The sequence below is a fragment of the Dermacentor andersoni genome, chromosome 2 (genome assembly GCF_023375885.2).
Source record: "Dermacentor andersoni chromosome 2, qqDerAnde1_hic_scaffold, whole genome shotgun sequence".
Classification (NCBI taxonomy): domain Eukaryota; kingdom Metazoa; phylum Arthropoda; class Arachnida; order Ixodida; family Ixodidae; genus Dermacentor; species Dermacentor andersoni.
Window position 1 is genome coordinate 101,467,946 of NC_092815.1, and position 22,435 is coordinate 101,490,380.

The window sequence follows — 22,435 nt, forward strand, 5'->3', positions numbered from 1 at the left end:
AGAGCACGTATCAGAAAGAAATCCACCCGAAGATCTTCATCTTCATTATTTATATGGGGCTATGCATTCTCGATCTATCGAACCCTTTCTGGAATATTTTCACTTTGGCGTGACGCTGCACCCAATGCGACGCGTGATTGGAGCGACGGGCATCCTGTCCAATATATATATATATATATATATATATATATATATATATATATATATATATATATATATATATATAGGGGATGCGAAAGTGATTCTGATGGTGGTATATAGGTACGCCGTTCCTCTAATTGCATCCGCTTCCATCGCCTTATGGGGAACTGAGACTGACATCCTTAATATTGATGCGAAAAATTCGATACCGGTGTTGCACAGCGATCCATCTGGGCAGGTCTTCTGACTGGCGACAAGTCCCGCAAAGAGTGCAAGGACGCAGATTGCAGTTGGCATTCCCATTCGATTGCAAAGGCGAAACTGAAAGCTTAGCTGTCCCTCCCATACATGAACGCGAAGGCCAAGGTCTGTACCTATCGGGGCAGTCCCGTGCCCGCGAAGTCTATGATAGCGGACCTGATATCCCAGACATGAGGCTTTGTTCACTCAACTTGAAAGGCACGCAGGTGGCGGCTAAGCTGTTGAACAAGCGGAATGAAGACGAAAACAGTGGAAAATAGCGTTGTTACCGTATTGTAACTCTGTGATGTTTGTGCCAAAATACAGACTTGGTAGCAAAGCATTCGTGCTGTCGATTTCGTGTCTAGTAAAAATTCGTCAGCGAATAGAACGTTTATACAGGAAAGGCAGAGAGGCTAGCCGTGCCTGAAATACGAGTCTGCCTAAAGGGTGTAATTTTGTAATTACGCCAATGAAATTCCGACATTTCCAAGGACGTAACGTCGGTAACTCCACCGTCGATAAGGGCGTTTCTACACGCAAAGTATAGCTATGCTGACGGGTGTAAGGGGTTGTGTTAGAGGTGTACAAGAAAACACACTCAATGCTAAAAGTTTCATTAGTGTGCGCTTGTTCATCAGGAATGTTTTGCTTGTTTATATGTCGGCTATTACGAAATGAATTACAGTCGCCAGCACAGTGCTGGGCCTGGATATTTTTGCCTCTTACATACCCAGTGCGGAGGCATGACAACTAAAATTCGCGCACAAACACAAAGTGTTCTATTCTTTATTAGACACTAAAACGGTATCTTTGTTTTGCTTTCAGTCCACTTAATTTGCATATTGCGAGGTAGAAGTAAGATTAAGTCATACAAAGAAGGCGAATTTTATCTTTATCGATTGCAACCAATGGTGTAGCATACATGTTAAAATACGGACCATGAGCAAATGCTGTCCACTTTGCTGTGGTTGATATTCTGCGTTCATGCGAGATGGCGTAGAACAAACGTTACGTTACTGACATACATAATGACCACGAAACAATTGTTAGGCACTGACGTCGCGTTGCACGAAAATGTTTATCAGTTTGCATCGGTTGCAACTGATTATACCATCAGTGAGCAGGATCGAATGGCCCGAGCACCTTGTGCGACGCCTTTTTCTTCCCATTCTACTACAAACGTACCTTCTCCACGCACTTACAGCCTCCGCATGTCTCATACCTTGTCCGCGCTGAAACTTGCGCGGCGACAGGTGATATGTGTGTTTGGCTCGCCCAAAGCCTCGTTGCTGAAGACCTTTTGTGACACCGAACACGCTGGAAACGAATGAAAGTAGTCGCGTGAATCATGGAATTATACTCAACTTTATAATTCGGATTGCCGCTATGTAAAGGATTTCTCAAATGCGAAGGCTTGGTGTTTCTCGGCGAATGCTTCACGAAAATTGGGCGGCGGGTACCTTGGTACTCCAAGGCACGTGCGAAAGCCCTTCCTTGTGGCAGGCACCGCGGTCTGGGTTGCACACGGTGCCGTGCGGGCAGCAGTGCACGTTGTCGTCGCAGCAAACGGCGTCCTTCAGCGGGCAGCAGCTGTACGATCCGCTAGGCGCCACGCAACACGTGTAGCCGTCGGGGCAATGAGACTTGCCGTCGCTGCACGGCACTACAGTCACTTGGCGTGGCGCACTCGTTCGCTTCTTTCCGTACTGCCTCGCGGGAGTCAGCCTGAGCGTTCTGGTTTCCGGCGCGTAGACCTCGTTGTGGGTGCACCGTCCAGCTGCGAGATCGCACGTTCTTCCTTTGGGACAGCAGTGTTCTCCGTCAGCGCAGCACACGGCGTCCCGGGACGGACAGCAGCTGTGGTTGGTGACGTTGCCCAGCGTCATCGTGCAGCACGTGTGGCCGGCGGGACAGACCGTTTCGCCCGTCAGACCGCAGTCGACGTAGTGGTGCCTCGGTTCGAGGTGGACGTTGCCAAGCGCCTGCGACAGGAACGTCGCGTGAGCCACTTCCGTTCGGGGCGGAGTGCACGCATCGGTTTCGTTGTCGCACGTGTAACCCGACGGACAGCAGTGTTCCCGGTCCGGACAGCAGACGGCGTTGGGAAGAGGGCAGCATGTGTACTTTTGGCCGCGTAGCTTACAGCACGTGCCATCTGATGTTGGTAGAAAAGGTAAAAAATATCGAGAAGGGTGGGTTAGTTAACTGTGTTACAATTGACGTTCGTGTTTCTTGAGTCACAATTCACGAGAAATAATTGCATCTGCAAGTTATGTTTTGTGGCGCAAGAAACTTGAACATCAACGTATTATACGCCAACTCGCCAAAGTAGCAAGAAACTTTCTCTTCTACGCTCTATTTAGCTGTAATCGGTGAGTTGCAGAAAGTCTCCTGGTGATTCGAGTGTGCCAAGAGGATTAAGACTCATGTGTACGCCACAACTAGATAACGCCAGTTCAATTGCAGATATTTATAAAGGCCGCTTCGACTTACTCGATTATGTTAAGTTTAATTAAGATTTGATACAACCTCCTGGCACAAAGTGTCCCTGTGAGAGAGGCACACTAAAGGAGTGCACGATTTTCAAACTTTCTGCCGTCAAGGGCGTTTTGGTACGCTCAAAACCTGTTCCAGTGCTCCCCGATTACGAAACAATCAAACTAAAAAAAATGTGTCTTATTTTATTCTCTAGAAGTTATACCCCTGATAAACTTTTCTTTTTCTGTCGTTCCGAATTCACAATCACTGAGAAAATGGATGCTGCATATAGGGAACAACGATGTACATGCGGACCTCGGTTCTGTAGTGAACGTAGTAGAATTCCCGAGTCCATGTTGCTTTGCACATGTAGATGGGTTATCTGAATTGCCTCGCCAGACGATTTGCTAGCTCTTCCATATAGACGACGTTCATCAATGGTGCGTCTAGCGTTGAGAACCCTCTCGAGGTTCCCACGGAGTCAGTGAATCATGTGAGAAGTGCCGTAGAAGAGGAAACATATTGAACCTGAGCAAGATTGCTACGTTAGACTTCTCGAATGCCAAATATGTGAGATAAAACGGAGAGCAGCAGAGGTTTGGTTTGAGCGAAATACGACGTGAAAAGCAGACGCTAAGTGCCTATTCCAGCAGATTTCTACGCTAGGCGTCCAGTATAGATAGTCAGTGACAAGCGATATATTATGACACCAGGGCCCCGGGACGTCATCTAGCCGAGGGGCCGAGGTTACTTTTTTGTTGTTGTTAATTATACACAGACGCGACCTCCTGCTTGTGCGCGCGTGCGGCAGGCCGCACATGGTGCTTATTACCTTCTTCGTGGAATAACTTAAAACTACAGCTGGGAGCGACCATGTGCATGCGTCTTCCCCCTTTCTCGTACTGTTTGCACCACAAACGATTAACATGTTGTAAGCTCACTAATCAAAACTGCGAAGTCCAAGCGAGTACACGCGCGACACGGACATGACGTTGCAATATTATTTTGCGAGTCTTGTGATTTATTCCTGAACATCGGGAGGCTGCGGTGCAGAGATAATGAGGTCTAGTTTTGTCACTGTCCAGAACTCTGAGTCACAAGGCTATGTGTACAGGGTGCCCGCCCGGCTGCAGAGGCATAATGTCGGCTTGAATTAGTCGGCACAGAGTGGTGCGAAAGAACGAGGGCAAGAACAAGAAAATCACAGGACGTATGCACCAACTATACAACAAATACCGTTTATTCAAAAGATTACAGGCCACCGTACCAGTCTTTTCCTTTTTCTTTGTTTCCTTGAGCACAGAAGTCATTTTCGGTACCAGCTGATCGCGTGCTAATTCCTTAACTGCTGTTTTGAGACAAAGCAGTTGAGCCTACTGACGTTCGTTTTGCAGGGTATATTTTATATAGGAGTTGGGTGGGGGGGGGGGGGGGGGGGTCAAGCCTGAGCGAGGTAATTATTTGTATCGTATCAATGTAACAGCTGCAAATATGGGCAGACCTTCAATCGCTCGTGTCGTGTTGAGATCGTTTCGTGCGCACAAGCTTTCTCATTTAATACTAATACACACATGCAATTCACAGCGGCGTTCATGCGTGCGATTTCTTCATTTCATACTTACTCTAGGACTGTGATCCTTCTCAGTTGAGTTGATACAGGGGCGTGAGTCATATCGGCGATTGTCGATCCGTTTTTGCTTACGTCGTCATCGTCTTTTAACACGAACGTTATATACAACTATGTACTTAAAACCAGCCAAAATTTGTTCTCTCATATACCAACGCCATGAAAAAAAAAAAAAAATAACTTCAAGGCGTCGCCGCCGCTGGGAGGCGGCTATCAAAAGTTCAGAGCTGGCAGACCAGCTCTAGGCCGTCCGGCAAGCCGAAGATGCCGCCCGAGTCCAACGTCTGCGAGCCGCCACCTGAGGCCACCACAGGAAGAACTGCCGGACTATTCTTTAATAAAGTTTCTTCTTCTTCGTCTTCTTCTTCAACGATAAGACAGTAAAAAACAGTGTAAAGACGCAGAAGGGAGTGTGAGGGATATCCAAGGCTATGAAAAAATACCATTTGTACAGTATATAGATGCGCAAGGACATACCTGGATGTCTGAATGAGTACACCCAGGCACTTTAGTTCCAATTGTGTACTTCTATTTTTGGATTACTAGTTACTGGTTTAGCTTAAGGCACATTCCTTTGGATATGCATTAACTAATTTTCACACCGTTCTAAGTCATTCTGCACGGCCCAAAGGCACGCAAATTAGGCTCTCTCACGCACTGTCCTGAAAGCGCGAAAGAAATATGACAGATTTGTCCTTCTTCCCTCTGTCGAGTGCAGTATCGAAACGAGTATTAAGCTCAGCTGGTGCGGTTTCTTTCTTTTGTTCTCACGACGGATACAACAAAGACAAATTCCCGCATTAATTCTGCGCGACAGCTGATCACCGCGGGCGAAATTGCATGCATGATAAACCTGTTGCGTCGAAACGCAAGGAGTGCGTTGCTGACACCAGTGAGCTACAGCGGAGGGAACAGGCGGACCTTCTGTCCTTTCACCTTCATGCTGAATGTGCTTGCAACGAGCAAATGTACAGTCTTTGCCTCTAAAAAAAAATGTGAGTGCAGTCGTCAGTGAATATGAAACGCGACAAATTGTGCGCAGGACCTTTTGCATACACATATGGCGGCACAGCGGCGAGAAGTGTCCGTTAAGTACACACATCCTTGCAAATGCGGCGTTCTGGTACACCAACACTATAGTCGCAGCTCAGGATGTGTCAGACTAACGCGCTCGCATTGTCACGTTTCAGTTGTTGGAGACAACCGTTAACAAGCGCCGTATCTGCCATCCATATATATCTATGCCGCGCTTGTGTCCGCTCGCTTCGTCCATGTTTTCTGTTGCGTTTGAACGCTCTTGTCCCTCTATATGCTGTCCCATTAAGACTGTGCAATACAGTGGAAACTATATACAAGTGGCAAGGGTTCTCGATTGCTCAGCTCACAGCCCTCGACTGTGACAACTTGCACGCATGCGTCCTCGGGAACCGTACACGCCGAAACCGTCTAGCTGTACTATGCTATACTTTCCACAATGCCGCGCAGAGCTATACGACCCCTTTTAAAAAAAATGTGCGGTCGGGTGATCACCGTCGCAAAGCTTACGCATATTTCGTGGCCGTTTGAGGACTATGCTACTCACTTTTTCCTCTTAATATGCATGCATGCACCAAGACGTACGATATGGTACAATACTATATATATTACCAGCGTTGCACAGAGATCCATCTGGGCAGGTCTTCTGGCTAGCGGCGACGAGACCAGCGAGAAGCACGAAGAAGTACATCGCGGGCACCATTTCTTCGGACTGCTGTAATGTCAGCTGAGCATGCATGCCTCGGGTTGTGGTGCGCGCCTCCTCGCTTGCTCTCCTCCTCTCTGTTGCTTGAACTCGAACCCGGCGGAGATTAGCGTCCCGTGCCCGCGAGACTTCCGATAGCGAATGTGATAGCCGAGCCGTAGAGCCTTGTGGCGTGTTAGCTTCGGTCGAGAAACGCGTCTCTGGTCGGCGCAGAGACAGAGCAGGATACGAACAACGTCACCCTATCTTGTAATATTTTGCGTTAGTTTTATCTAGTGCTAGCTGACGCTCTTTCTCAGCGGCTCTCGTTGTGTACGGTCTGAAAAAAAAAAAGCACCGCCGATCCGCAGCATTTGCTGGTTTAAAGTACACAATTCACTCAGTTTTGTGCGGAATGAAGGTGTTAATGTTTCGTTCACTACCTTCTAAGTCAAAAAAGGAAAGCTCTGGAAATTGTGCCCATTTGAATTCCGCGCATTTTTCCACTGGTGAAGCGACAAAGTTCACATCTTGTGTGGCCTAGCTGTTGCAGCACCCACATGAATTCTGGATCACATTGTAAGGGGAAAATGAACTTTATGCAGATCCAACGCATATTTTGGAATCCATGTAAAGCCGCTAGAGCTTTCGTGAAACGGGCAATAAGTGCTTTACAAAAAATTGGAGGACGCTCAAGCTTCGCCTTCAAGAGTGGAACGCGATAGCGTTATCGCACCCCGTTCGGAGCGCCCACTCATTCGCTCGACATGCTCTTGACGAGACGAAGGGGAGAAGCGGGCGAGTGGCGCGCCACCTGTCGGGGCAGTGCCGTACATTGCGAGGAGGGGGTCTTCTGTGTTTGCCGCAAGATGGCTCTGCGTGTGCGCCAAGTGCAGAAGAAATGTAGCGGAAACGTACTTCGCTACTCGTTTAACTGAGACTTCTGCAATTTACATGCTCATAATTACCGATATACACCGCAGTGTAACTTTCTACGGCACGTTTCTAAGGCAACACCGCATTCACTACAGGCGCTTTTGTCCCGCTTTGAACCATCAATCTCATGGCTGAGTGGTGGCGTCTCCGTCACACACTCCGGAGACCCTGGTTCGATTCCCACCCAGCCCATCTTGCAAGTTGTTTTTATTTATGAATTGCCTTCCGGGATTATTCGCTCACGGCCAACGCCGCAGACGACACCGGCTTTTCTGCGACACGAGCTCCTTAAGGCTGTCGCGTTAATATAAATGCGCCGTGGATAATCGATTTTCATCCATTGAAACATGCGATATTGTGCAATGTTTATATATTTGTACCGCACCGGCCATAAGTTAATGATATTTATGTCTAGGCAGTACACTGATCGCAAGCTATGCCATAATGCAAACACCGATACAGGTGGGTAGGTGCGCACTAGCTGCTAGACGTCGACGCAGCGATATGTAGCAAGGACGAAGGTTTTGCATGATGCAAGCTTGTTATCGAGGGAAGAATGGCAATGAGAGGTGTACTCAGAGAAGTATGGCACATACTATATCTAAACACATTTTGTGTTTAGATATACACGTATACACACAAGAACACATATAGAGCTGCGCTCAAATTTCGCATTAGGGAGTATCGTAATCGTTGAACTTTTTATGAGCAACATCTCGTTCGTAGCGTTACTACACGAGTCAGCAAATGTTCTCTGTCATGACGTTATGATAATGTCAATGACACCAGTTTCGGCCGTTTGAGACCATTGAAAGGGGCTATGACCACGACAGAGTCGTCCAAATTGCGCGCGCATGTACTCTTTCTCACGTGCGCGCTAACGCGCGCACATACACACACACCCACACAAGCATGGACTGAAATTTAAGCGTAAAATGCACCAGTGACGCACACCCAGCGACCCAAGAATATAGGGCAGCCCAAATATATGAAATTTAAGATATAAGATGCCGTGCAATACTATCATACGCAATTCCATTAATAGGTATTTGTGCTTCAGATCGAGAGAGCTTTATGCCGACACTATATGTACAGATTCTATGTCGTATTTTATTGGTTTATCACCCAGAACGGACATGCGCTCACTGGCACTATACTTTGCCCGTCAAAATTTCGTATATAAGTCGGAACATCCGGTGCGTACATGTACACTGGCCCGACAGTGGAATAGGCCAAACATAATATTTCAACACCAAAGAATCAGTATACGTGAGGTTTTATGTCGTGAATTATTGAACTGAGGTGTGCTGACCGGCACTACAAATAAACTTAATTTTAAAATTGTTAGCTCGTGGACCCAATTTGCCCACCTAATAACCCAGTAAGTACTGCTAATATTTTTGTGCCATAACGTGTTGATCTATTTGCTTTATCGGGGCGCCTGTGATCGTCTCGGTCTCCTTGCTGGTCCGTCGTGTTCTCTGGTGCTATTTGCGCCATCGTACGCCGTTTCTGCGTTGTGTACTATATATGTGACAAATCCAAAAGTGGATGCAGAAAACTAACCGTATCACCAACGCCTGCGAAAAGGAAAGGAAGAAAGAAAGGGGGGGGGGGGGGGGCTCTAATCCACGATGTGAAGGTGGTTGGCCAGCAAAGCTGCGTTATCACCCGATCCGATAGACCAATGGGACTTAGCCTTGAACTGGGTCCTGCCGAGCTTGAGCACGACACCGTTGTGCATGTTGACGTTGCCTTTTCTTTGCTCATTCTTGTTCACACTGCTCTTCCGGAGTCCTAACTATGCGCGGTTGTTGCATAAAGTTATCTGAACACAAATGAAATCAGTTGCTAGACAGGTTCTTTTTTTTTACATACGAAAGTGTAGTTACGTCCCTCCCTGCTTCGTATGCTACAGTTCCCACTGTATGCTACAGTTGCAGCTTCCCGGCAAGTGTAGCGCATGCGACCGTAATCTTTACCAGGAAACGCTATGCTCCAAGGCAAGCTTTCTGGTTATGTTCTTCCCCGCACGGCCGGCGCCACTGCGGATGGATGGATGTTATGAGCATCCCCTTTGGAACGGGGCGGTGGGTTGCGCCACCAAGCTCTTGCTATTATACTGCCTAATGTCCTACCTAGTTAAACAATAAAAAAAATTACTGCCGCGGATGCGAGCGCCATCTGGTGGTGCTGCAAGGAACCCAGTGGCGCACGCCTCCCGCTGCGATTGGTTGAGTTTTTTTTTTTTGCCTACGGACCCGGCAAATGCATTCGCGGAGTAGAGGTATACAACTTCGCCGTAATATAATATGAAATCGGGCCGGCTGTATAGGGAACGCAGCCACATTGGGGTACGTGAAACGCCTTGTGCGTGCCTCTCACGGTGTAACGAAATACACAAGTGACATTTATTCACGCATTACAAAACTTATAAATGCTTAACTATTGACACGTGTACTTGTCTCTATCGGGCGGCAAAACTAGTTATGCAACAATAATGATGCAGATAGTGGGGGTCCTACGGTTTAATGTTGTAATTGTGCTCGCTCCCTATTCGTAGCTGGCTCGCCGTGGTCAGAGGCGGTGGGTGTGGATTGGCGCATCCCTGTTGTGACGCCCGAATCTCTACACGCCGTTGCTAGGCCTATGTGACGAACGCGGGGGCGCCATAGCCGAGCAACCGTCAAACTTCTGCAACAAATTGCACACTTGTAGGCCTTGTAACTACTAACGAGCACAGGTTTGAGTTTGGTGGATTATGCCTACTATACGTGGCAGAGCGGGCTGTCTCAAACGCGACCACTCCAGCTCGGCTCGACAAAAAGGGCTGCTGAGCTACGCCTCACTGAATGCTGAGCGAGAGGATCAATTAAGCTGCGACTGCGCCACGCGTGGCACGACAACGGCGCCATCTGTGCAGGCGAAACACATATGATTATGTAATGTTTTTTCCCCTCTAGATGACGATACCAAAGTAAAGCGCGTGGATAGTACGGCTACAAAGGTATGAGCGATATTAGTACACGTTCTCGTTACATATTGTTACATGCGGTTTTAGCAAGCAACCTTCCAATATGCTGACCAAAATGAAAGACGTTTCACGTCAAAATGCGCAAGCGGAAACAGGAGTCCGCCTTCAAGCAAAGCTTTCTTTGCCTAACCCGTTGCTTTTTTTTTTTGCATGAGTCGTCGGTCGGCCGTCGGTTTGTCGCCCGATAGGCACGCGAGCCAGGCTGAAGCAAACCGGCTTGCATATACCGGGCGTTTTAGCGTACGCTTTCAAAGAATCCAGTGCCCTTCCACTATGTGAAGAAGGATGACCAACGAAGCTGTGAATGTGGGCCCCTTATAATGGCGAACTGCACCTCCGCCGCGGCTCGGCCCGGTATTTCACCATCTTCGGGATCGACCCACGCATGAAATATTGTTGGTCTATGTCCACAGTGACGAGACCTGCCAGAACCTAGCCATAAACCGCTTCGCTGTAAAAGAATGTTTAAAGGTTGCCTGTGACAGATAGCACAATTCTGGTTCATGAGCTAGTCCACTCGAAGACGCGGACATTACTTGCACAAAAAATTGAAATGCATAGTTGAATAATTAATATTCACTAAGTTGGTAACTAAGGCTCATATTGCAATTTACAAAGTCTAGCCATGGACTCGTTTGCAAGGCGAATCCACTTAGAACGATTCAGGATGTCACCAGTTTCGAGACATTAATTTCCGAACTTAATTAATTAATTAATTATGGGGTTTTACGTGCCAAAACCACTTTCTGATTATGAGGCACGCCGTAGTGGGGGACTCCGGTAATTTTGACCACCTGGGGTTCTTTAACGTGCACTTAAATCTAAGTACACGAGTGTTTTCGCATTTCGCCCCCATCGAAATGCGGCCGCCGTGGCCGGGATTCGATCCCGCGACCTCGTGCTCAGCAGCCCAACACCATAGCCATTGAGCAACCACGGCGGGTTCCGAACTTTGCGGATAAATGCATTGGCGGTTCAGTTACTTTTGCTTCCATGCATAAAACGACGTTTTGTTAAAGAAGTAACTGGAACGCCAATGCATTTCTCCACAAAGTTCGGGAATTAACATCTCGAAACTGGTGTCATCCTGAGAATTCGTTCTAAGTGGATCTGCGTTGCGAACTCCTCGGCTAGAATTTGTAAATTTCAATATGGGCCATAAGGTAATCAGTTCAAACATAATTAGTGATTTCTATTTAACGCGAACTGGGCATGCGAGAACAGAGTGCGCACGAAGCCATCAGCTATCTCAGGTCGGCTAGCCTTCGAACCCGGTGCAGATTGCCTCCAAGATAGGACGCGCGCGGCCGCACTCGGCCACCGCAGCTGGAAAGAGGATGCATACTTATCTGGCCCCTTCGGGCGCGTGATAAGACAGCGCGCGCTCTTCCCGCCTTCCTCTCTTGCGAGAAGACAGCGCCACATCGAGCCACCATGCTTTTCGGCTCGCCCTCACAAGCGTTCGCTCGCACCTACAGCATAAAAGTTATCGCACTTAGACTGTATACGGAACATCACGGCGGCGACGACTTTAATCCGCCTGGAGTGTCCATATAGTTGCTTTCGCAATAATAAAGCTTCGCGCCGTCTAAACTATAGCCAAAAATTGACAAGTGTTACAGCACCCTAAACAATACTTGTTTTTACTAAGCAGCTTCGGCCTATAGGTCGTAGCCGCGTCATGAAGTCGTAATACAATGATTCGCTCCCTTCCTCCGATCGCTGTGGCTGCCAAAACACGAGCACAGCGCAGCCAGAAGACACGCACGCAGCTCTTAGCCGCCCGTTTCTGCGTTGAGCGTCGGCGTAACCGAGCGAACGAGCACGGTTACGGAGGATCAAAGAGCGAACGCGGAGGACGAAGACGGCGATGAGGAAAGCGGAGGTGGAGGGTGCAGGGGAACCATGAGGCGGTGCGGCGAAAAGAAAATCGTAGTGCCGCAAGACGGGCTCCGCGGCGATGACCGCAATACGAGTAGCGCGCCGTCATTTGTTCACCGATGACGCCATCGATAAGGCATGCGGCGAGCGCGTCCACCGATACTATATATGAAAACAAAAGCGCTGCATGGGCGGAGGTCAGTCCGCGGCGGCTACTCTCTGACAAATGTACACCTTTTGGGTCGTATCTTGCCACATAACGATAATCAGCTGTCTTGCTTGTGTTTCCTTTCTTAAAAGCGTGCGCTCGCTACTGTCCTGTCGAGACTGCTCTGTCATGCCGAAAACGCGCATGCCGTTCGTGACTTGGAAGTACCGGGCTCGCAGCGTTAAAGGAAATGCGGACACGACAGATGACGATTATTGTTGTGTGGCAAGATACGACCTAAAGGGTGTAATTTTGTTTAAGAGTGTACTGTGGCTCGCACTCAGGCGTCACCCACGCTCTGACTCTCGCGATCTCTCTATTAGCGATGGAATCACGCCACACTTCGCTCCGTTTGCAATGTGCCGCACTAGACCGATTGTCCGCGCCAGCCACGCTACTTAGTGCTTATACTTTGTAGTATAAACCGTGCACCTATATAATCATAATACAAAATACTAGCATGCGAAATAAAAACACGTATAGAGCTGCGTTCAAATTTCGCATTAGGGAGCATCGTAATCGTTGAACTTTTTATGAGCAACATCTCGTACGTAGCGTTACTACACGAGTCAGCAAATGTTCTCTGTCATGACGTTATGATAATGTCAATTACACCAGTTTCGGCCTTTTGAGACCATTGAAAGGGGCTATGACCATGACAGAGACGTCCAAATTGCGCACGCACGCACGCACGCACGCACGCACGCACGCGCGCGCGCGCGCGCGCACACACACACACACACACACACACACACACACACACACACAAGCATGGACTGATATTTAAGCCTAAAATCGCTGCCTTTAATCCCCTCATCGAAGCGACCACCATTTCGGCAGGGATTGTGTGGCTTCAGGAAGTGCGGGGCCATTCCTGTCATCTCCCCCGAAAGAGTCCGAAACCAAATCAAAAGTCTTGCTCCGCTCGCTATAGAACCGAAGGGCTTAGCAAGGATATTGCCGTTAAATTGTGCCTTCAATTCGTTCACCTGCGCAGTAAAATCAGCACGAACCAGAATGCATGCAGAAACGATGGCGGGCTGACCATCAAGATGCACATACGAAAACAAAACGCATGGCGACCATGACTAAGTCATTTCTGGGTCCTGCAATCGCTTCTGGTGCCAGTATACACGAGGCATGGCTTTCGAGATTGGCTTCCATTACTAACCAGTGAGCTGCTGCTGGGGGGTGCAATTTCATTTCGTCACCAGACTGCTGTAGAGTTTAAGCAGGATGTGCAAAATTTAAACACAAATTTTCTACTGCACCGAATGTGCTCAAATTTTGCCCGCTTACTGTGGGATGCAAACGGTTTAACATGCAATACGTAATTCGAGCTCGAGAATTGGCTTATGACCCCTTTTAAGGGTCGAATTGGAATGCTATAAGCATTTCGCAACTTTCATACCTTTGAAGTGTCATTCTTTTACGTGCGGGAAACACATAGTAGAGCTTCTATACCACTAAGAATATGTGTATCAGTACTTTGCAGTTATCCCAAAGGAATTCCCGTCTTTGGTGGCAGGCTTGCTGCAAGTCACCAGCATGCACAAGCTACCAATGCCACACATGTACCAAACTGATTAGGATTGTTTGCGAGACCATTGGTGTGCACAGAGCTGCCTGCAACTGGATGACTACAACGTAAAAAGATCAACTCTTTCCGTTCCATGGGGAAAACAGCTTTTTTTGCAGGTTACGCCAGATATCTTTTCTGAAGGAGCTACAGCACTCAGTATTTTATGCAATACACAAACGAAAATCCCAATGAATGCACTTTTCACGCATAAAAGCTTTATAACGAGGTGTATGTCATAAAAAAGATATAAATTGCCAATCAAGATTGTGACATAAAATTGAACAAAGTTCGTAAAGACACGCTTGTATCTACTAAGAAATTCAACAAAAACTATGATATAAAAATATATTGCTGTCTAATGGGCACTATATATCCCGAAAAATCAAAATTTTTCATTCGACAGGTTTTTTACCAGAAATATTTAAGTGCGAGCACTACACTTTGGCGTGCCAGGCTGCGGCCACCAATATTCTGGGCGGGCTTGCGTCATCGTCGCTCTCAGAGCCAAAGTCCAACGAAAAGGCAGCATCCTCAGACTCGCTGCTGCCCTATCCACCGATAAAGTCAGCCGCAGACGCAGCGGAATCACGTGATCTACGATCTAAGGAAGCGCGGCACCGCTCTTCAAGGCGACAATTTTTGCTTTCTGCTTTGATGGTCGCGAAACTTCGGAGGGCGTTAAAATTTAACACCGAGCGCAGGAAAAGCGGACTACTTATAAAGCAAAAATACAGTTATCCTCCTTTATGTCCTATGGTGCAATGTCCGTGAGCGGTACGGAAGTTCTCGAAAGCGGCGTTTCAAACCATCGATAGCGGGCGGCCATTTTTGCTTGCTACTTTGACGATCTTGAAAACTTCGGAGCGCGTTCAAAAATCTCCGCCTGGGGGAAAAGAAAGCTAGCTGCTTAGAAAACAAAAGAATAGTTCTCCTTCATGCCTGACAGCACAGTGTCTCGTTGGGCAGCGCGGAAAGTCTCGAAATCGGCGTATCAAATCATCGTTAGCGGGTTAACGATGCCCGATGGGCATGGTACCGAAAGAGTTAATCTGGCAATGTTTCTTGATAGCAAGTACTTCTGCAGCTGTCACATTCGTCATACTCAGTAACAATAGTGCACGAGCATTTATTTTATGTTTTGTGCTTGGTAACTTTTATGCAACAAATTCTTGCTTATCACTCCTTTTGGTAGAATTTATCATGGAACAATTAAGCATTCAAGGATGGCTATAGATATTACACTGTAGACGAGCACTGTAATTTTATTGTACAATGTCACGTTAAACAGAGGTGAGAATAAATAAATCGAGATTATTCAACTGTGACAATTTAAAGCTTTCATATTTCACATGTTGTTCTCATATGATGCACAGAACGGAGAGACACAAGGCACAGGAAGCTGCTGTATGATTACTGTCTCAGTGCTGTGCATCATATCAGAGCAACATGTGAAATATGAAAGCTTTAACTGGTCACAGTTGAATGGTCTCGATTTATTTATTATAAGAAAATACTAAGTTCAGGCGACATGATCACTGCTTTTTTAAAATGCTACCCTGTAGGTTTGCCAGAATGCAAATGACATGCACAATTCGGTCAATTTTATCTTGAAGATCAGATGAAAGTGGCAGATTCAGAATGTTAAAAAACTTCAGCCTGTGAATCATTCGGTCCACATGCATATGTACACTGTACACTGAATGGACTGCAGCAGCTTTGTCATAGTTTGAGCATTCTCCATTTGAAGGTGGAGGCTTGACCAGAATTTCATTTGACTGTGATAAGCTAGCAGATTTAGCAGACGGTCTGTGAGGGAGAACATCTATGGGATCCAGTGGGGAGGCAACAGCTGTGAACTCATCTAATAAACTACCTCTGTCACCTGCACTTCTCACAAATGTCAAGGCTCCATTTGGGGCAACTCCAAATAAAAACTTAGCTGAAAATGTTCCTTTAGAACAGGTGTAAAAGTCTTGTATCTCCACCGGTGCAGGCTGTGCCACCCGAGCCTCTGTGCAGTCAATGATGATCTTGCATTTTGGATAGTGCAACTTGAAGTACTCTGGCCCCTTAGAGAGCACATCAGCGCTATGTTGCCACTTTATCCACGAACGTGTTTTGTCAAACAGCGCATTCAGAACACTGAGAAAACACCTTGATACTGTTGTGTGGTGAATACCAAACAGTGCTGCCAATGAACCGTACGAGAGTCCAGTCTTCAGCTTCATCAGAAAAAGGGTGAGACGGTCAGCTTTGGAGATGTCATGGAGGGTTCTTGTATTGGGAATGATGCTCATCAGAAGTGCGAACATGTTTGCAGTCACCGCACAGAGGCATTGCATAGATTTGTCATCTTGGTGCATAGACTGCGCTCCAACGAAGCATACTGATTTGTGATCTGGTCCCACTGCTGCATTATTAAATGTTACCAGTGGGCGACCACAGGATGCTGCTGCTGCTGCTGACTGTGCTCCAGGAAAACCCACTAACTTGTGGTCTGGCCCCACTGTTGCATTACTGACTGCCACCAGTGAGCGACCATGTGATGCCGTTGACTGTGCTCCGGCAAAGCACAATGACTTTTGGTCTCTTCCTACAACTGCATTACTAACTGCCACCCGTGGGCGACAATGTGGTGGCGGTGGCGGTGCTGCAGCATAAGCTGTATGAGTCTGAGCAGACTGCACTGAAATGTATTTGCACCAAGTCTGTGTGGACGCATTTCTGCCATCTGAGACACAGAAGAATGCAAAAGGCCGACAAGGGAGCTCTCCAGGCTGCAAATATGTCACTGTGCCAATCTGAAACAAGAACAATTAACCATGACAGGTCACAGTATTGTTCAATCAGGCCACGCACAAACAACACCAAGTAGTGCAGGAATTTACATACATGCCGTGTTTTCACTCTACGAGGTACATCCCAATCTTTGAATGGCATCATGGTGCCAACCTGAAATCCATTCAATAAATGATCTTGAAAGTGCGCACCAATGTTTCATTGCAACTAGATGTTAACGAGTGAAACATCCATATATGTACCTCACGAACTTCAAGTGATGTCATTGTTCCCATCTGAAACACAAGTAAACAATTGTGACATGCAAGTTTTATTTTCTGAGCTATAATCAATGATTAAAGCATTTACATACCTCACATGTTTCCACTTGATTTTTGCCATCAAATTCAATTGTAGGAGAACCTGGACTAGCAGTTGGCTGCAGCAGTAAAAAAGAAGCTTTTGGTCAAATCAGGCTACCAAAATGCAAAAAATAAAGGAAACAAGTGAAACCATCTAAAATCCCGAACTGCCACCGAGACCGACATTACTAAATTCCAAGTCCTGATTAACTTAAGATCCCCATGTAAGCTCCATTCATTTATTTATTTGGCAAATTCTTTTCTGTTTAGTGCAAGCTACTTTTGATGATGTTCTGCCTCTTCTTTGTCATGCTCACATCGTTTCCTCTGCACACAGCTTGCAAGGGTTCCTTGTTGTCTCATGTACAATTTTTTTTACCCACACACTTTGCTATCGCTTATTGCCATCGCTTATTTTCGTTGATCATTAAACACAACTATTATCATTGGCTTATTTTGCCCTTGCCTGCTTTTTTAAATCTTTAGCCGGCTACACTATGCTATTATCTATGATTTCTATAATATTGTTACGGAAGGATAAAAGGGGAGAAAGGAAGAGGATCGCGAGACTTTGGCTGCTGCGTGTTGTTTGTGGTCAGCCATCTTAGCTACATTGACTCTGCTTGTGTATAAATTGTAAATACAGTCTGTGTATTCTCCCAACATCCCCGTAACACATTGGTGGGTACCACGGCTGGAAATGGGGCTCCGCAGTGGCCGTCACATCACTGTCCCCACCATGAATGACGGTGAGCATGCGGAATAAACATCGTTGCCGCCTCCAACGTCACCGTCACCAGCTACGTCGCTGTCTCCTTCGGTTGCAACCCGAGCACCCTGGAACTTTCTACGAGACCGATGGCACCAACGTTGAGGAGTGGGTGGCTATGTACGAATGCATGAGTGGAATCATCAGATGGCACTCTATGCTTATGCTAGCTTACCTGTTGTTCTACCTATGAAGCACGGCAAAGGTGTACGAAAACCCCGAAGAGGAGCTAACCAGCCGAGACCAATGCAAAAAGAAGTTGACAGAGTTGTTTGGCAAACCAGCTGGCCATAAAATTGCTGCAAAGCAGGAACTGGCCTCCCGTGCCCAATCCCCCATGGAGTCCTATGTCTCGTACATCCAGGACATGCTGGCACTTTGTCGTAAAGCCGATCACAACTTGACAAGGTCGGGCACGTGCTGAAGGGCATTGCTGATGCCTTTAATCTGCTCATGTGGAAAAGCTGCTCTACAGTTCATGCTATCATCAAAGAGTGCTGAAAATTCGAGCAGGCCAAATGCAGACACGTCCTGCAACCATTCGCCAGACTTACCATTACTGCTGCAATGTCGACGTGTGAAGTTCCACCCGTGCAGCAGCATGCGTCGCCATCAGAGGACGTGCTGCGAATCGTTTGACGTGAACTGGATGCAATGGTGCCCGCAGCTTTCTGTTTGTGTAGCCCTGATGCTACCTCTATTTCAGTTCCCCTCATACAAGCCACCGTACACCAGGAACTTGAAAACATTGGTCGACATTTTGTCTGCTGTCACCAACTCCAGAGCCAACGAGTGCCCGTCTACTATTTTCATTCCACCCCGTCACTCCTCTCCGCATTATCGCAATACGACTGAGTGGAGAACTGTGGATGACCAGCGTGTATGTTTCGCCTGTCGCCGCATTGGTCATGTCGGCCGATACTGTCGCAACTTGTGGTCCTCAACACCTCACACGCTGACCAACCTGAGCTGTTTTGATGGAAATGCCTGCAATGTTTCGTCCATCGCCGAGTTTAACAGTGCCAACAACTCTGATAGGAACACGTGGTACAGTCGCTCACCATCGCTGCGCGGGCACCAGTCTCGTTCACCGCAAACATGCCGGCCATCTTCCCGTTCGTCGCACCCTTTCGGAAAATATGAAACGCAGCCGTCGAAGGTGGTGCTGCATTGCCTACTACTGCAGCAAATCCTCTGTCTGTGCCCACAAAGAGAAGTGTAATTGCCATTAAAATAGACGGTGTATCTGTCCAAGCACTTGTCGACACTGGAGCCTGCATATCTGTGACGAGTGCTAGCCTATGTAGACGTTTAAAGAAAGTCCTCACCCCAGTCCGATTGCTTTGTGTGGCCAACAGCGGCGTGCTGGTTGTTCTTGGAATGTGTACTGTGCGTTTAATTACAGCCAGCTGCCCTACTTCTGTTCTCTTCGCCGTGATCGACAACTGGCTTCACTGCGTTATCCTTGGATTAGACTTTTTATACAATCATTTTGCTCTCCTTGACTGCGCGACCAGAGTTCTTCAGTTGTAACTGCCTCAACTCGCAGATGCTGCGAGCACCGCCCTACCACACACGTGCTCACTTCATGATGTGCGTCTGTCACCCGAGGCAGTCACTTACGCCACTTTGACTGCGGAGCCACAGGTTCCTGACAGTGAATATGTGCTTCGCCCCATCGTCGACATGCTTTTGAACCGGAACATTGCTGTTCCGCATATGCTGGTCACGATTACCAATAACGACATCGTTCTACCACTTCCGAATTTCAGCCTGTGCCCTCAAGTGCTTCCGGCCGGCATGTTCTTCAACACCGTTTCTAGTACTTCCGAACTTGACATTGAGAGTATGAATGCCGAGAGTGGTTTATTAGCGCTAATTGCAGCTCACAGCTCTGGTTCCTTAACGAATGACTTAGCGAAAATGATTGCACCTGACCTCACATCTGCACGAACCATGGACATACATCTCCTGCTCGAGTCGTACAGTGACATCTTTGATTTCGGCGACAGGCCTTTAGGTCAAACATCTGTTGTTCACCACCGCATAAATACTGGAGACATGAATCCTATTTGTCTGCGTCCCTATCATGTATCACATGCTGAACATAGAGTCAACCAATCAGAAGTGGACAAAATGCTCTGCAAAGGGGTCATCAAACCATCCGACGGCCCTTGGGCTTTGCCTATTGTTCTTGTGCATGCTGGTGCTGGTCAGCCACTTAACTACATTGACTCTGCTTGTGTATAAATTGTAAATACAGTCTGTCCATACCCCCAATATCCCCGTAACAGTATCTATTTCCCTCTCATTACTCTAACCTGTGTTTGTGTCAAACCTTGACAAAGCAAACACCAATATAACAAGTTATCTAATATAATGAAGTAAATATAAAATGCTTTTTGCCAATATTCCCCCAGCAGGTAAAGAATGCATGCTTGCAACAAATACTGGATATAATAAAGGTATTTTAGTATTGGATGCATCTTCCTTATAACAAAGTCCGACTGCATTGTTTTTTTATTTATCGCTGCTTTTATATTAACATTTCTTTTGCTTGACTTTCAGCGTTGGTTTTGGCACTTCTGTAGTGACCCCGCTCTACATAATACCATAGTTTAAAGACATTTAGTGGAACTTCAATGAATAAATAAGAGCACTGCAACATAATTGTAGTAAAATAGTGAAGCTGGTACCTGGTTGTAATCTTCATAGTAATTTGTGCTAGTAGACTGCAGCTCAAAGGCACAAGCCTTCCTTTTCTTCAACCTGATGTCAATGTAAGAAAAGGTGAGGCCAATGCAGTAGTACACGTTACACAAATGCTGCGCCACAACAAAGTCTTTTACTAGGCATAACATCAAGCACACTGTGAAACCAACCTATACACATGAATGTTCAAATGCCGCGCAGTACTTTTTTTGCTATTTGAGCATTATGAATGCATTATGAATGTAATAGCACTTGGACTAAGCGGGTTGAATATGTAACAGCTAGAGCATGCAAAATGCTGAATTTTGACAATTGTAACTTCAGGACAGCACTTCCAAAAATTAGAGAGAACTAATTTACTTTACTAATGTAAGATTCATATTAGAGTATGTGTGTGCTGTCTGGGACCCACAAACTAATATCCTTCCTAATATGCTTGAACTTTTACAAAACTGCGCAGCCCATTTTGTTTCTAATAATTATAACTTTACTTGTAGTATTTCAACACCTAAGGATGGGCTGGGATTCGAATGGTTAAGCAGGTGCAGAAAAATCATGCGATTGGAGATGCTTTTCAAAATTTATTGCTGCTTGGTTAAAGTAAACAGGGAAACATATGTTTTACACCCTCATTTTACATCTCAAAGACCTGATCATCAATGGAAAATAAAGGAAATTAATTGTAACATGAATGCCTTTCGTGGATCATTTTTTTGGTACACCATCAGTCAATGAAATCAATTGCCACAACAAATTACTGAATGCCGAACTGAAGTGTCGTTTCGAGCTCTGTTGTTGGGTGTATAACGGCATGTGTGGTTATTTTTGTTCGATGTACTATAACGGCATGCATGGTTATTTTTGATGGTGTACAACGGCGTGCACAGTTGTTCGTTGTTTGCTCCACGCTGGTCTCATTCATGCACTAAGTATTCATCCCCTCTTGTGATAATGCCTTTGGGCAGTGTAGGTATTTCAAACAAATAAATAAATATAGGCAGTCTCCTGGCTGCACTGAAGTAACTTTCACCTCTGCCTGTGAAGATGTGTATACCGTGAAGTGTGAATATACAAGTTGCACAGGAACAGTTTACTCTACAGCTCTTATCATCAACTTCATCATGTCATCCTCTCTTCATCCTATTTATGTTACTCTCCCCATCCCCTTCCCCAGTGTGAAGTAGCAGGCCAGAGGCACTCCACTGAGGCCAACCTCTCCACTGAGGCCAACCTCTCCACCTTTCTGCTATTAAAGTTCCTCTCTCTTAAACATAAGTCGAAATTCAGTCCTGATATAGGTATAAACCAGTAAAATATCCATGCTCTTATCAAACAGTTGCATGCATTAGGCAAGGCTTTCACTCCTCTGGTCACAACTTCATATCTTTCAATTTGCCTGCACTAGTTGGATGGTCATTTTTTAAATGATCCCGACAAAAAGCCCATATGCCTTGTATCCTGAATATTCAATAATCTGATATGAAAATGTGGAATTCACAGAAGACCTTGCATGATAGCTAATTATTAGACATGATGGATACGGGGCATGTAGCCTTTTTACAGCAAAGCTGTCTATGGCTAGAATCTAGCGGTTCGCGTCCGCGCGTAGACCAACAATTTTTCATACATGGGCCGATCCCGAAGATACTTTAATACCAGGTGGACCCGGCGGTGGAGGTGAAGCAGGCATTAAGCACTCCCCATACAGGGCCGATACCGAAGGTAGTGCAATACCGAGTCGATCCAAGGCAGAAAAAAAATTAAATTACGGGTTTTACGTGCCAATACACAACATGATTATGAGGCACGCCATAGTGGGGGACTCTGGAAATTCGGACCACCTGGCATTCTTTAACGTGCACCTAAATCTAAGTACAAGGGTGTCTTGCATTGCAAGTGAACAAAGGTGCCTGGATTACCTGGGGTATAGGAGCTGCTATTTTTATACTGGGTGCCTTTGTTCT

At 46.5% G+C, this 22,435-nt stretch overlaps 1 protein-coding gene across 4 annotated transcripts in view; it reads right to left on the reverse strand.

Annotated features, from left to right (window-relative positions):
• Positions 1 to 1,730: 1,730 nt before the first annotated feature.
• LOC126541528 (progranulin-like) overlaps positions 1,731 to 22,435 on the reverse strand; it is a 28,513-nt gene continuing 7,808 nt past the window's right edge. For 3 of the 4 annotated variants that reach the window (XM_055076713.2, XM_055076715.2, XM_055076714.2), the window contains exon 4: positions 1,731 to 2,539. In XM_055076713.2, coding sequence (XP_054932688.2) covers positions 1,821 to 2,539 — 719 coding nt within the window. In that variant the 3' untranslated portion in view covers positions 1,731 to 1,820. Of the gene's footprint in view, positions 2,540 to 6,136; positions 6,765 to 22,435 lie in introns of those variants that run through there. The other variant, XM_050188335.3, reaches the window with a different exon arrangement.